Source organism: Pseudorca crassidens, chromosome 9, assembly GCF_039906515.1.
Source record: "Pseudorca crassidens isolate mPseCra1 chromosome 9, mPseCra1.hap1, whole genome shotgun sequence".
Classification (NCBI taxonomy): Eukaryota; Metazoa; Chordata; class Mammalia; order Artiodactyla; family Delphinidae; genus Pseudorca; species Pseudorca crassidens.
This window is the reverse complement of record NC_090304.1, coordinates 13,912,016-13,925,885: the sequence shown is the minus strand read 5'-3', so window position 1 is coordinate 13,925,885 and position 13,870 is coordinate 13,912,016. Positions and strand designations below refer to the sequence as shown.

Sequence of the window (13,870 nt, the reverse complement as noted above, 5' to 3'; positions counted from 1 at the left end):
GTGTCCCTTGCATTGGCAGGCGGATTCTTAACCACTGCGCCACCAGGGAAGCCCCTTCAATTTGTTTTTTAAGAAGAGGAGGTGGCAATATCTGTGAAGCAAGGTGCAATAAAACAAGGTATGCCTGCATATGCATACTCTGTGACCCAACAACAACACTCCTGGCTCTACATCTGATAGCAGTGAGTATTTATATTCACGAAAACTCTCATGTAAGAATATAATAACCGACTTCCCTGGTGGCGCAGTGGTTAAGAATCCACTTGCCAATGCAGGGGAAACGGGTTTGAGCCCTGGCCCGGGAAGATCCCACACGCCGTTGGGCAACTAAGCCCGTGCACAGCAACTACTGAGCCTGCGCTCTATAGCCCATGAGCCACAACTACTGAAGCCTGCGTGCCCTAGAGCCCGTACTCCGCAACGAGAAGCCAATGCAATGAGAAGCACACGCACCACAAGGAAGAGTAGCCCCCGCTCGCCGCAACTAGAGAAAGCCCGTGCGCAGCATCGTAGACCCAATGCAGCCAAAAAAAAAAGAATATAACAGCTAAAAGCAGGAAACAACCCAAATATTTATCAACAGTTTAATTTATAAATTGTGGCATATTCATAAAATGGAGTGCTACATAACAATGAAAAAGAATAAACTGCTACATGCAGCATTATAAATGAATCTTACAGACATAATGTTGAATAAAGGAAGGTACACAACAGAAGAGTTAATACTATTTGATTCCATTTATAAGAAATTCAAAACAAACAAAACTAGGGGCTTCCCTGGTGGCGCAGTGGTTGAGAATCTGTCTGCTAATGCAGGAGACGTGGGTTCGAGCCCTGGTCTGGGAGGATCCCACCTGCCGTGGAGCGTCTAGTCCCGTGAGCCACAAGTACTGAGCCTGCGCGTCTGGAGCCTGTGCTCCGCAAAGACAGAGGCCGCCACAGTGAGAGGCCCGTGCACCACAATGAAGAGTGGCCCCCGCTTGCCACAACTAGAGAAAGCCCTTGCACAGAAACGAAGACCCAACACAGCAAAAATAAATAAATTAATAAACTCCTACCCCCCAACATTTTCTTAAAAAAGCAAATAAACAAACAAACAAAACTAATCTATGGTGATAGAGGTCAGAATCATGGTTGCTTTTTGGTGGTTTTATTGACCAAGGGAACACAAAGGCACCTTCTGGATTATTGGAAATGTACTATAACTTGATCTGGGTTGTCATTATATGAGTGTTTACATACAAAATGTTTATTGAAATGCACCTAAGATTTGTGCATTTCACTACATGTAAGTTATACCTCAATAGAGAACAATGTTTTTTTTTAACTTGTATTATTTCCTGTTTCAACTCTATCCTTTTGTTTATACCTTTCCTTAAAACTAGCTGTCCCTCTGGCTTTCTTGTTTTTCTGAAAGCCCATTAAACTTTTTGCACTCAGTCCTTAAATCCTGTTAGCTCTTCCTTTAAAATACTTCCCATCCATACTATTTCCAAATCATGTCTGTGTCTGTATTAGAGTTTTAGCCTTGACCACAAGCCTGAATTATTGCCAAGGACCTAATTGGTTTCCCTGCTTTCCATACTCAAAACTATTCTACAATATGCCAGCAAAGCTATCATCTAAAGCACCATTTGGATTGTGTTGCTTCCTCTCCTCAAAAGCCTTGAGGGTGCTCCCATTTCTGGCATATTAGATGCAGGTCAGTCTCTAGCACTGTATTTAAGTCTCTCATGATCTGGCCCCAGCCAGCCATACACAACCGCTGGAAAATTGGCATACTTAATAGTTGCAAACCCAGTTTGCTCTCTGTGGCTTATACGCCTTTGTTCATGCTCTTCTCTCTGTAAATGCATTCTTCCTCATACCAGCCCCTTCTCAAAACATTTTAACCTGGGGGTTTATGATGTACTTCGTGAAACTCATGAACTCCCTGAATATACCCAAAGTTTCTATATTTGTGCATTTTTTTGGAGAAAGGGCTTGTCATGTCATTGGATTCTCAGAAGGGGTCCAAAACCCACCCCCACCCCTACCCCACTCCCGCCCAAAGTTAAATTGATTTACTGGCCCTTTGAAGGAATGTTAACTCACTTTATGTTTTAATAAACTTTTTGTCTCATTAGCACTTAGTCTTCAATATGCTGGGTAATAAAACTTTTTTAATAGGTAAGTAATATAACTTTTTTAATATATAAGTTATATTTAAAAGCTCAAAGTTTCAGATTCAGGTAAAATGGCTTGTTTCATCTATTTTTAAGGTCTATAGATTTAGCTCTTTGTGTGGAATTTATTTTGCTCAAAAGATAGTATGTATTTTTCACTTTGGTGTCTTTTAGTCAGGGGGGAAATTTTTTTTTACCTCCTACGTGACTATTCATACAGCTAGTAGACAATACCATCTCTGTATGCTTTGTTGTAGCAATCCCTTTTAAAAGATATTAGTCACATTTTTCAACACTTTTTTTTTTCTTCCTGTTTTAGATTCCTATAGGCAATGGAAACTGATCTCAATTCCCAGGACAGAAAGGACCTGGACAAGTTCATTAAGTTTTTTGCCCTCAAGGTACTATATCCATTCTCTTGAGCCTAGAACTGTTAGAAATAACTTCCGTGCTTCTCCCTTTTTGGAAATATAGCATAACAGCTTGCAGCTTGCCCATTTTAAGGGATACTTCTGTCTGTTGTAAACCAAACTGTGAAATTCGGGGGCGGTACTGGGGGTGTAACTAAAAAGTAGCTTCCAATTTTCCTCAGCTACTTGTTCAAAAAAAATTTTTTTTTGCAAGCCTGTTTGCAGAAATGTCAAACTTATTATGCCAGGTTATTGGCACAGTATGTTCCCTTGGGGTGGGAACAAAGACTGCGGACTGGAATGGACAGCAGTTTGGGCATCTTTCCGTAAGCATCAACTACCTCTGAAATGTCTCACTTTCACTTATTGTTCCCTTCTGGGTAAATGAAGAATTAAAACTGAATTTTGAATGCTTTAGAAGGCATATTTTCCTAAATCTAAACATCATTTCCACCACTCTCACTCCTTCCTCTCAACCAATGCTATGTAAGAATAATCCATGCAGTAGATTCTGGTTGTAAAATTAGTTGGAAGACTTTTGCCATATGGGCCAAGTCATATGAATAATTGTGGAATCCTTGGTTTAAATCAACTATGATTACATAAGTTTATGGCAGTGAATATTTAAACCTATGGTTGGACTTGTTTTTCTATGAAAGTCAGAGCCATCATGTGCAACTTTCTTTCTGCCATGTGAGAATATTATAGATTACAAGCCTCAAATTGTAATTTCTCTAATTGGTTGACACTGTGCCCTCAGGAATATTTACAGTGTTATTTTTGTGCCGTGTTTTTTTCCTACGTGTTCTTGAAGGTTTTAAATCCTACCCTTTCCTGAAGTATAGTTATGATCATTGGCATCTTTTAAATCCTGCATTGGGAGGGGTTTAACCCTGATTAGGAGCCAGATCAATTTGTTTTAACTTTTCATCTTTGATTTTTTGTTTGCTTTTTTTAGACTGTCCAAGTGATTGTCCAGGCTCGACTGGGCGAGAAGATTTGTACTCGTTCATCTTCTTCCCCAACGGGTTCAGACTGGGTAAAATTCCAATTGTTTGTTAAGGGATATACTATGGTGTTTGTCACAAGGAATCACAGTGTAGTAATAAATAATTCTATTTCTAGTATTACTAAATCATAACATTAAAATACCTAATTCCATTTGATCCATTCACTTGGAAAGTATGTTCTTCATCAGTGTTAGTCTGATGTATTTGTTTTTTGGCTTTCTGCTGTGATAGGTGAAAAGCTTTTTCAACCTGAGTTTTGGGACTTTGATGCAAGATATCTTATGGGGAAGGGAGAAGTAAATGAATGTCCTTAATCAGTCAAGAGCAATGCCTGCTTTACTCAGCATCCAATCTTACTACTTTATGTTTCCATAATGTTCCTTGTGAGTGTTTAACACAAAGTTCCTTTTGTTTTCTAGTTCAATTTAGCAATCAAAGACATCCCAGAGGTTACGCATGAAGCAAAGAAGGCGCTGGCAGGGCAGCTGCCTGCCGTCGGGAGGTCTATGTGTGTGGAGATCTCACTCAAGACTTCTGAGGTAAGGTTATGGCCAGAAGGATGTCTTTTTTTTTTTTTTTAACTTTTTATTTTATATTGGAGTATAGCTGATTAACAGTGTTGTGATAGTTTCAGGTGCACAGCAAAGGGACTCAGCCATACATATACATGTATCCATTCTCCCACAGACTCCCCTCCTATCCAGGCTGCCACATAACATTGAGCAGAGTTCCCTGTGCTATACAGTAGGTCCTTGTTGGTTGTCCATTTTAAATATAGCAGTGTGTACATGTCGATCCCAAACTCCCTAACTATCCCTTCCCCCCATCCTTCCACCCCCGGTAACCATAAGTTCATTCTCTAAGTCTGTGAGTCTGTTTCTGTTTTGTAAATAAATTCATTTGTATATTTCTTTTTAGATTCTGCATATAAAGGATATCACAGGATATTTCTCTTTCTCTTTCTGACTTACTTCACTCAGTATGACAGTCTCTAGGTCCATCCATGTTGCTGCAAATGGCATTATTTCATTCTTTTTAATTGCTGGGTAATATTCCATTGTATATATGTACCACATCTTCTTTATCCACTCCTCTGTCATTGGACATTTAGGTTGCTTCCATGTCTTGGCTACTGTAAACAGTGCTGCAAAGAACATTCAGGTGCATGTATCCTTTCGGACCATGTTTTTCTCTGGATATATGCCCAGGAGTGGGATTGCAGGGTCATATGGTAGCTCTATTTTTAGTTTTTTAAGGAAAATCCATACTGTTCTCCATAGTGGCTGTACCAATTTACATTCCCACCAACAGTGTAGGAGGGTTCCCTTCCCTCCACCAGGACGGTGTCTTAACTAGGCACTCAAAGCTCTTCACACTCTGGTTCCAACTCAGCCTTTTTTTTTAAAAAAAAAGCTTATTTATTTGGTTGTGTTGGGTCTTAGTTGTGGCATGCGGGATCATTTTTTAGTCGTGGCATGTGGGATCTAGTTCCCTGACCAGGGATCGAACCTGGGCCCACTGCATTGGGAGTGCAGAGTCTTAGCCACTGGACCATCAGGAAAGTCCCCCAACTCAGCCTTATTCCTGCTCCTTCCCTCTCTGATCACCTCATTATTCTCTGAGGAGGTTGTGGTTTTTGTACTTATTTTTCCAACAACTTGGAATAGACTCTTCACCCTCATCTTCATATATATCATCTATATGTGATATGTTTCTACTTATCCTTCAAGACTTATATGCCCTAGAGCAGGGGTCCCCAGCCCCTGGGCCGCACAGCAGGAGGTGAGCAGTGGGCGAGCAAGTGAAGCTTCATCTGCCGCTCCCCATCACTGTCATTAACGTGTGAACCATTGCTCGTATACACTGCCTTGAACTGTCCCCCCCCATCACGCGCATTACCTCCTGAACCATCATCATCCACACCACCCTCCCCCCATGGAAAAATTGTCTTCCATGAAACCGGTCCCTGGTGTCAAAAAGGTTGGGGACCGCTGCTCTAGAGGATCTCCCTTTCTAAACCCTCTTTAGATTTCCTGTGTGTTTTCTTTACATTTGTTTCCAGAGTATAAATTGCTGTATTGTGGGGGTTTTTTAATGTGTTTTGGTTCACCTTATTCCATGCTAGGACTGAGGCAAATATTCTTGCTTTCATGTTTATTAATTGATATCCACTACAGGATTGTGAGGGTGCATGGTATAATAAAAGGCAAATGAGTTTGGAGCTATACAGACCCAAATTGAGATCCTAGCTGAGCAACTTTGGCCAAATTACTTAACCCCACCTCCCCTAACACCACCAAAGTAACACGACCCTTCACAGTCTTGCAGAGCTATAATATTTCCTCATTTCATTCTTACTTGTAAATTACCTAACATAACACATATGGTGGGTGATCATTACATGTTCCTGTTCATACTATCCTTTTTTTTTTTTTTTTTTGGCTGTGTCGGGTCTTAGTTGCAGCACTTGGGATCTTCGTCGTGGCATGTGGGATCTTTTGTTGCAATGCGCAGGCTTCTTTCTAGTTGAGGGACATGGGCCTCGTTATTCTGCAGCTTGTGGGATCTTACTTCCCTAACCAGAGATCGAACCCGCGTCCGCTGCATTAGAAGGCAGATTCTTAACCAAAAGTCCCTGCACTTTTATTCTTGAGGTCAGCAGCTTTGCCACATCTTATTTATCTGTGTAGTTCTTCAGTTCTTTTTGAGGGACTTCCCTGGTGGCGCAGCGGTTAAGAATCCACCTGCCAATGCAGGGGACATGGGTTCGAGCCCTGGTCCAGGAAGATCCCACATGCCACGGAGCAACTGGGCCCGTGCGCCACAACTACTGAGCCTGCACTCTAGAGCCCGTGAGCCACAACTACTGAAGCCCGTGCACCCTAGAGCCCATGTGCTGCAACCACTGAGCCCACGCGCTGCAACTACCGGGCCCGCATGCTGCAACTACTGAAGCCTGCGTGACTAGAGCCTGTGCTCTGCAACAAGAGAAGCCACCGCAATGAGAAGCCTGCGCGCTGCAACGAAGGGTAGTCCCTGCCCGCCACAACTCGAGAAAGTCCACGCACAGCAACGAAGACCCAACGCAGCCAAAAATAAATAAATTAAAAAAAAATTCTTTTTGAAATGAGGCAGGATATAAATAAATAATCATCTCTCTGCGTGGCACAGTGCCTGGGATGGCACACAGTAGGCTCTCAATTTTGTTGAACGAATGATGTCAGTACTTGTTCCATGGCAACCTTAAGCACCAAATAAAACAAAACTTCGTATTTTTCTTTATTGAATTACCAATTTATACTGTGGATTATTTTTCTTAGCGATCCATAGGGAGTCCAAAAGGAATCCCTGGAAGAACTCTTTCCTCTCTCAGGCATCTATGTAATCCTATTCTAAACTTTTGTGATTATCCTAGAGAAACCACACCAATTTATCTTGGATACTTCCTACTGTCCAGTCATCCCTTGATTTTTTTGGGGGGGGGCGTGGATTCAAAATTCATCATGTCATTTAGAGATGACACTGTGATGAAAAGGATATATATTAAGAATACATATTTAAATTTGATCTAGAACAAGTAAAAAATCTCTACTCCGCAAACTAACCCGAGTTTATTCCCAAACCTAAAAGAATGGCCCTCTTACAGCTGATTCGTAAAAAGATTACTTGTGTTCAAAAGTATGTGACTATCCATCTCACTAAATGACACACAGGAGTGTTACAGGGATAAGGGATTCTGGCTTTGGTCTTTTCTTTTTCTTTCCCACCCACTAGACTAAGTCTGTTCAGAGTAACACATAGAGAGACTGAACAGTTTGGCTAAAGACATCAAATAGCTAAAAAGACTTTTAAGTAAGGAGCTTGTTAGGGTATTTAACTGTGAGTGTCACCTAAAAATATCCTCTATAGAATTGGAGGGAAAGGCTCTCTCCATGATTTGAAGTGTTGGCCTTTCTGAAGAGCAATTTGGACATACATAGCAAAAGTCTTAGAAGCATGAATATTCTTTGATCCAACAATTCTAATTCTGGACATTTACCTTAAGAAACTAATTCAGGATGCATACAGAATTTTAGTCTCAAGTCTGTTTATCACAGTGTTGTTTGTAGTAGTGAAAATTTAGAAACAAGCTGTATGTCCAAGTATGGGGGTACTGATTGGATAAAATAATTGTCATATGTTGGAATACTACACAGCCATTAAAAATAATGTCGAATTTTAAAATTTATTTATTTAATTTTTGGCTGTGTTGGGTCTTCATTGCTGTGTGTGGGCTTGCTCTAGTTGTGGTAAGCGGGTGCTATTCTTCGTTGCGGCGTGTGGGCTTCTCACTGTGGTGGCTTCTCTTGTTGCGGAGCCTGGGCTCTAGATGCGTGGGCTTCAGTAGTTGTGGCTCGCAGACTCTAGAGCGCAGGCGCAGTAGTTGTGGCTCACGGGCTTAGTTGCTCCGCGGCATGTGGGAGCTTCCCGGACCAGGGCTTGAATCTGTGTCCCCTGCATTGGCAGCTGGATTCTTAACCACTGTGCCACTGGGAAGTCAACTAGAATTTTTAATTATAAGGAAAATTCCATGTTGTATTTATTGATAAAAAGTGATAGGTGCTTAGACCGTGTGCAGCAACAAAAACCCAATGCAGCCAAAAAATAAATAAATAAATATTTTTAAAAAAGTGATAAAAATAGTATATATAGTATGATCTCACTTTTATTTAGAAAAATCACTGATTAAAAAAAAGAAAGAAAAATCACTGATTGGATTATAAGTTGATGTCTCTTCTTTTTGCTTATTTATACTTTCTAATATTTTTATAGTGACTGTATAGTGCTTTATAATAAGGAAAAAGAAGATTAAAAAAAACCTGAAATATCTTTGAATTGTTCCATCTACAGGGAGATTCCATGGAGCTAGAAATCTGGTGTCTGGAAATGAATGAAAAGTAAGTGGTCTGTCTTAGGGTCCTTCGTTGTGGTAGCTGAGGATAAAGTGCACGACATCATGTGAAAAGCAGGGCTTTGTACCAGTCATGGAGAGGGTTCTGACCACTTAACAGAGCCAATAGGTCTTTGCTACAGTTTGCTTCATGCTTGGCTTCCAGCCCAGGCACAGAGATGACCTTCAGAGGGAGTGTCAGTCCAGAGAGACTCAGACACCACTGGGAGAGGAGCAGAGAGAAAGCTGAAAAAGGATTTGTTGTTTTCCCAGAGTACAGATAGTTCTCTGATTAAATCCCTTGAGCTCTTGTAACATGACTACTCTGTTTTGTCTGTTTTCTATGTGGCAGACATCCAATAAGATTTCCCCTCACTACTCCTTTAGACATGCTGTGTTGGTCACGGATTGGAAATGCATGTTATTTTCCCCCTCCATTTTCTTCTTTCAGGGCAGATTAGCTTACTTCCTGCCCAAAGCTTTAGTTTTCAAAAAGAATATATAGGAAAATTGAGGAAATAGCAACACATCAGAAGAAAAATCTTATTAATAAGTATGAGTGGTATGGGCATTATTTTTCTTTCTTAAATAGAAAGCAACTGCCAGGTTATAGTCCAAAATTTTAGTACCAAACACTTCTCCAGAGTTCCTGTTAGATGTATAGAGGTAAACTGCTCGTAAGATAGTACATTGAAATTGTTTGCACCTTTAGTAATACAATTGCAATATTGAATTACTGTTTTTAAGGGTGTTGCTTTATTTCTTAGAAAGATAACTGCTTCAAAGCTAGAAAAATATATTGGATACCTTTTGGTGCCCACCTGCCTTTGTCTAGTGCATGAGAAAGTGAAACTTTGGCTAGCTTCAACAATCTGTTGATAAACTGACAAAGAATTCTAACTACAACGTTAGTTCAGAATACGTTTTTGTTTTGTTTTGTTTTGTTTTTTGCGGTATGTGGGCCTCTCACTGTTGTGGCCTCTCCTGTTGCGGAGCACAGGCTCCAGACACGCAGGCTCAACGGCCATGGCTCACGGGCCCAGCCGCTCCACGGCATGTGGGATCTTCCCGGACCGGGGCACGAACCTGTGTCCCCTGCATCGGCAGGCGGACTCTCAACCACTGCGCCACCAGGGAAGCCCCAGAACATGTTTTAATAATAAATTTAATCTTATACAGTTCCAGCACTTAATTTGTGACTATCTCTGTTGACTGTAATACTCTGTGAAAGGTTATTTAGACTGCAAATCAGATTATATTCTATCAGAATTTATGAATAATGCTAACAGATTTTTTTTAGATTTTTTAAATTGAAGTATAGTTGATATTCAATGTTGTATTAGTTTCTAGTGTACAGCAAAGTGATTCAATTTTATATATATATTCTAATGCTAACAAATTAATTTCAGTAGCTAGATGGAACATAACTAACATCTCTATTCATTGCATTTCTGTTCTTTGTTTTTCATTAGTGGAGTAGGAGAATGCTGATAGTGTCTTTGCTCCTCAGGTGTGATAAAGAAATCAAAGTTTCCTATGCCGTGTACAACAGACTGTCGTTGCTACTGAAGTCTCTCCTTGCTATAACTAGGGTGACACCAGCTTACAGACTGTCCAGGAAACAAGGGCATGAATATGTCATATTGTATAGGTAAGCAGTCACCTTCATGATTCACTCATCGGCCTCATCGTTTTGCACATTGTCTGACCAGCATTCACGTATTCCATGATTAGTTTTTAGACAGACGTTTGGATAGTTGATGCTGTAGCTTTACTATGATTGTCTATCTATTCTCCCTTCTGAACCTCAGCTTTTTGCAAAGCAACCAAGTTCGTTATTCTTTTGTTTGTACACAGTCATGACTCCTGTAGAATGGATTTTGAAGTCCTACTGATATATATCTCATTTCTGGAAAAGGAAGTTAAGACTTTGAAAAACAGGCTATCCTGGGAAGACTCCACAATGTTCTATATTCCAGAGTTAGATTAAAACTTTTTGTGTAACAAACTGCTAATTCAGTGTGTTTTTAATTAGTTGTCTGTGGATATAAAGAACTGGTTAACAGTTCTTTAAGTATTTTCCTTGTAGTATTTCACATCAACATATATTTGAGTGCTTTTTTGAGGCAAGCATTGTGGTAGGCCCAAGGAAGAACTATACAGAGGCCCAGCCGTACTGGTGTTTCTAATCTAATGGGGGAAATGGTTTGGTACATGCATAGTCACAGTAAAAAGCAGGATTTGCATAGCAGTGTCAGGAAAAAAAAGTGCTGTGAAAACACAGGAAGAAAGAGTTTGTTCTGGGTGGGAGAATCAAGACAGGCTTCATGGAGGAAGTAGCATTCCAGCTAGACCTTGAGGCAGTGAAAATTTCATCTGTTGGAAGTGAGGGAGCATGATCATTCCAGGTGGGGTGTACCGCAGATGGCAAGGAACAGAAATGGGGGGCGGAAACGAGCTGTACTCAGATTGTCAAATGGACCAGAGCGGTGGTGAGGAGGATGTGTAGCAAAGTGTGAGAGCAGAGCATGGAAAGTCAAGGGTTCCTAAATCATCCAAGACTCTGTTTCATATTAGTGATGAGCCATGGGTTTTAGCCTTTGGCTTACATTTATTTATAGAGCTGATCTTTATTTTATTTATTTTAATTAAGTAATTTATTTATTTATTTATTTTCCCCTGCCTTGGGTCTTTGTTGCTGCGCACGGGCTTTCTCTAGTTGCAGCGAGCAGGGGCTACCCTTTGTTGCGGTGCACGGGCTTCTCATTGTGGTGGCTTCTCTTGTTGCGGAGCATGGACTCTAGGCGCGTGGGCTTCAGTAGTTGTGGCACACAGGCTCAGTAGTTGTGGCTCACGGGCTCTAGAGTGCAGGCTCAGTAGTTGTGGCATATGGGCTTAGTTGCTCTGTGGCATGTGGCATCTTCCCGGACCAGGGCTTGAACCCGTGTCCCCTGCATTGGCAGGTGGATTCTTAACTACTGTGCCACCAGGGAAGTCTCTAGAGCTGATCTTTAGAAGAATTAGTATAGCAGGATGGAAGGACCAAGGATTAGAGACTTAACTAGTTCTGTTGAAATAATCCAGCAACCCTACCTATATTTGTTTTTCCAAGTCTTTAATACATTTTTGTTGTCTTCCCAGGTTTCAGGGTGAGTATTCCATTTGAAAATTATTAGACTTTTATTTAGATAAAATAGATTCCTTTCTAACTCTTATTTCCCATTTACCTATGCTAAGTTTCCTTCACTTTGGTTCTTCTGTAAGTAGCCATGTTACACTACTGGTCATCAGCTTAGTTAACTAGGACTCCTGGTCCTTTTCATACCTGTGTTTCAAGTCTTCATTGTATCTCTGGAGTAATACAGTATTTATTGCTCACTGATTGCTTATCTTTTAGGATTGCTTTTTGGATACAAATAGCTGTAGCTTAAACCATAGAGAAGTACGTTATGTCAGAGGTAGATTTAGCTCTTTTTTTCCTTTTTGTACTATTGGTAACAGGTTAACAGTGTAGCCTTAGACCGTTAAACAATAGTCTTGTCTTGGTTTTTTGTTTGTTTGTTTGTTTGTTTTGCTGTACTATCATTTTTCCCCTGATCCTGTAGATCTGACAATTTCACTGTAAAACTACATTGTTATAAAAAATCATTCTGAATTTGTTGTTCATCAAGACTGCATTAAAGTTTTATTGTGTACTATCTGTGAAGAAAACTTTTGCTTAGCACCTGAGTGGCATAAAGAATATAACCAAGAAAAAGTGGAACATAATCAGATTATTTAAAGCACTGTACCGATATTCAGATGAGTAGTGAGCTGATGGTCAGCTTTTTGTCAGAGGGTACCTAGCAAAATCTCCTTTGGCGACAGTTTATTAACATCATTCGTGTATTACTTTATGGCAGGAGTCAGCAAACTATGGTCAGCAGACCATTTGCTTGTTTTTATTTTTTAATATATATTTTTTAATTTATGTATTTATTTTTCTTTTTTGGCTGTATCGGGTCTTAGTTGTGGCACATGGGATCTTCGTTGAGGCATGCGGGATCTTTCATTGTGACGCGCGGGCTCTTCGTTGCGGCGTGTGGGCTTCTCTCTAGTTGTGGCATGCAGGTTTTCTCTCTCTAGTTGTGGCGCACAGGCTCCAGAGCGCGTGGGCTCTGTAGTTTGGGGCACACAGGCTGTCTAGTTGAGGCACGTGAGCTTAGAAGTTGTGGCGCACGGGCTTAGTTGCCCCGCGGCATGTGGGATCTTAGTTCCCCAACCAGGTATTGAACCTGCATCCCCTGCATTGGAAGGCAGATTCTTTACCACTGGACCACCAGGGAAGTCCCTTGTTTTTATAAATAAGATTGTCTTACAACATAGCCACTCCATTCGTTTACCTATTATCAATGGTTACTTTTGCAGTATAACAGCAAAGCTGAGTAGTTGCTACAGACTATGTGGCCCACAAGCATAAAATATTTACTAACTGATCCTTTTTTTTTTCTTTTAATTAACTAATTAATTTATTTTTGGCTGCGTTGGGTCTTCGTTGCTGTGCGCCAGCTTTCTCTCGTTGTGGTGAGCAGGGTGCTATTCTTCGTTGCAGTGCGCGGGCTTAGTTGCTCCACGGCATGTGGGATCTTCCCAACCAGGGCTCAGAGCCGTGTCCTCTGCATTGGCAGGTGGATTCTTAACCACTGTGCCACTAGGGCAGTCCCTATTCTCCTAATTTCTTAACCAGTCCTCTCCATCTACATGCCCATGTCTACAGCTTAATCAAGTGGTAGCAATATTGCACCATTAGGAGAGATGTTCATGCAGATAAGAAAAGAAGGGTTGGTTTTGTTTATTTTGTTTCTCGGTGTTTGGTATGTAGGCCCTTAGAATAAAGAATCAGGTAACATTTTTTTTTCTTGCTTCCCTACAGAATATATTTTGGGGAAGTACAGCTGAATGGCTTAGGAGAAGGTATGTATCAAGGTTGAAAAACATTCGTAGTATTGTTAAGAACTCTCCTGACTTCAGAGATATGCTTGGATGCTGCCTGTAATAATACATAGCTTGTGATTTTAGTATGAGTGATACAAGTAAGGAAAAGACAGGTAGGTGGTCCAAAGAGCCACCAGGGAATGAGTGAATAATTTTCCCAAAAGTTCCAGTAACTCAGTATTCTTTCTTACTCTTTATACCAGCGGTCCCCAACCTTTTGGCACCAGGGACCGGTTTTGTGGAAGACAATTTTTCCACGGAAATGGGTGTGATACTAGTGATGGGGAGTGGCAGATGAAGCTTCAGTCGCTTGCCCGCCACTCACCTCCTGCTCTGTGGCCCGGTCTCCTAGGGGTTGGGGACCCCCGCTTTATACGACTG

At 40.9% G+C, this 13,870-nt stretch overlaps 1 protein-coding gene and 1 non-coding gene across 20 annotated transcripts in view; one reads left to right on the top strand and one right to left on the bottom strand.

Annotated features, from left to right (window-relative positions):
- ATG13 (autophagy related 13) overlaps positions 1 to 13,870 on the top strand; it is a 46,630-nt gene that overhangs the window by 18,559 nt on the left and 14,201 nt on the right. For 17 of the 19 annotated variants that reach the window (XM_067749174.1, XM_067749169.1, XM_067749176.1 and 14 more), the window contains 6 exons: positions 2,485 to 2,566; positions 3,534 to 3,614; positions 4,005 to 4,124; positions 8,476 to 8,522; positions 10,026 to 10,166; positions 13,428 to 13,468. In XM_067749174.1, coding sequence (XP_067605275.1) covers positions 2,498 to 2,566; positions 3,534 to 3,614; positions 4,005 to 4,124; positions 8,476 to 8,522; positions 10,026 to 10,166; positions 13,428 to 13,468 — 499 coding nt within the window. In that variant the 5' untranslated portion in view covers positions 2,485 to 2,497. Of the gene's footprint in view, positions 1 to 2,484; positions 2,567 to 3,533; positions 3,615 to 4,004; positions 4,125 to 8,475; positions 8,523 to 10,025; positions 10,167 to 13,427; positions 13,469 to 13,870 lie in introns of those variants that run through there. The other 2 variants (XM_067749182.1, XM_067749185.1) reach the window with 2 other exon arrangements.
- TRNAG-CCC (transfer RNA glycine (anticodon CCC)) lies at positions 5,074 to 5,146 on the bottom strand. Its single transcript has one exon. It is a non-coding gene; the product is annotated as a tRNA-Gly (tRNA).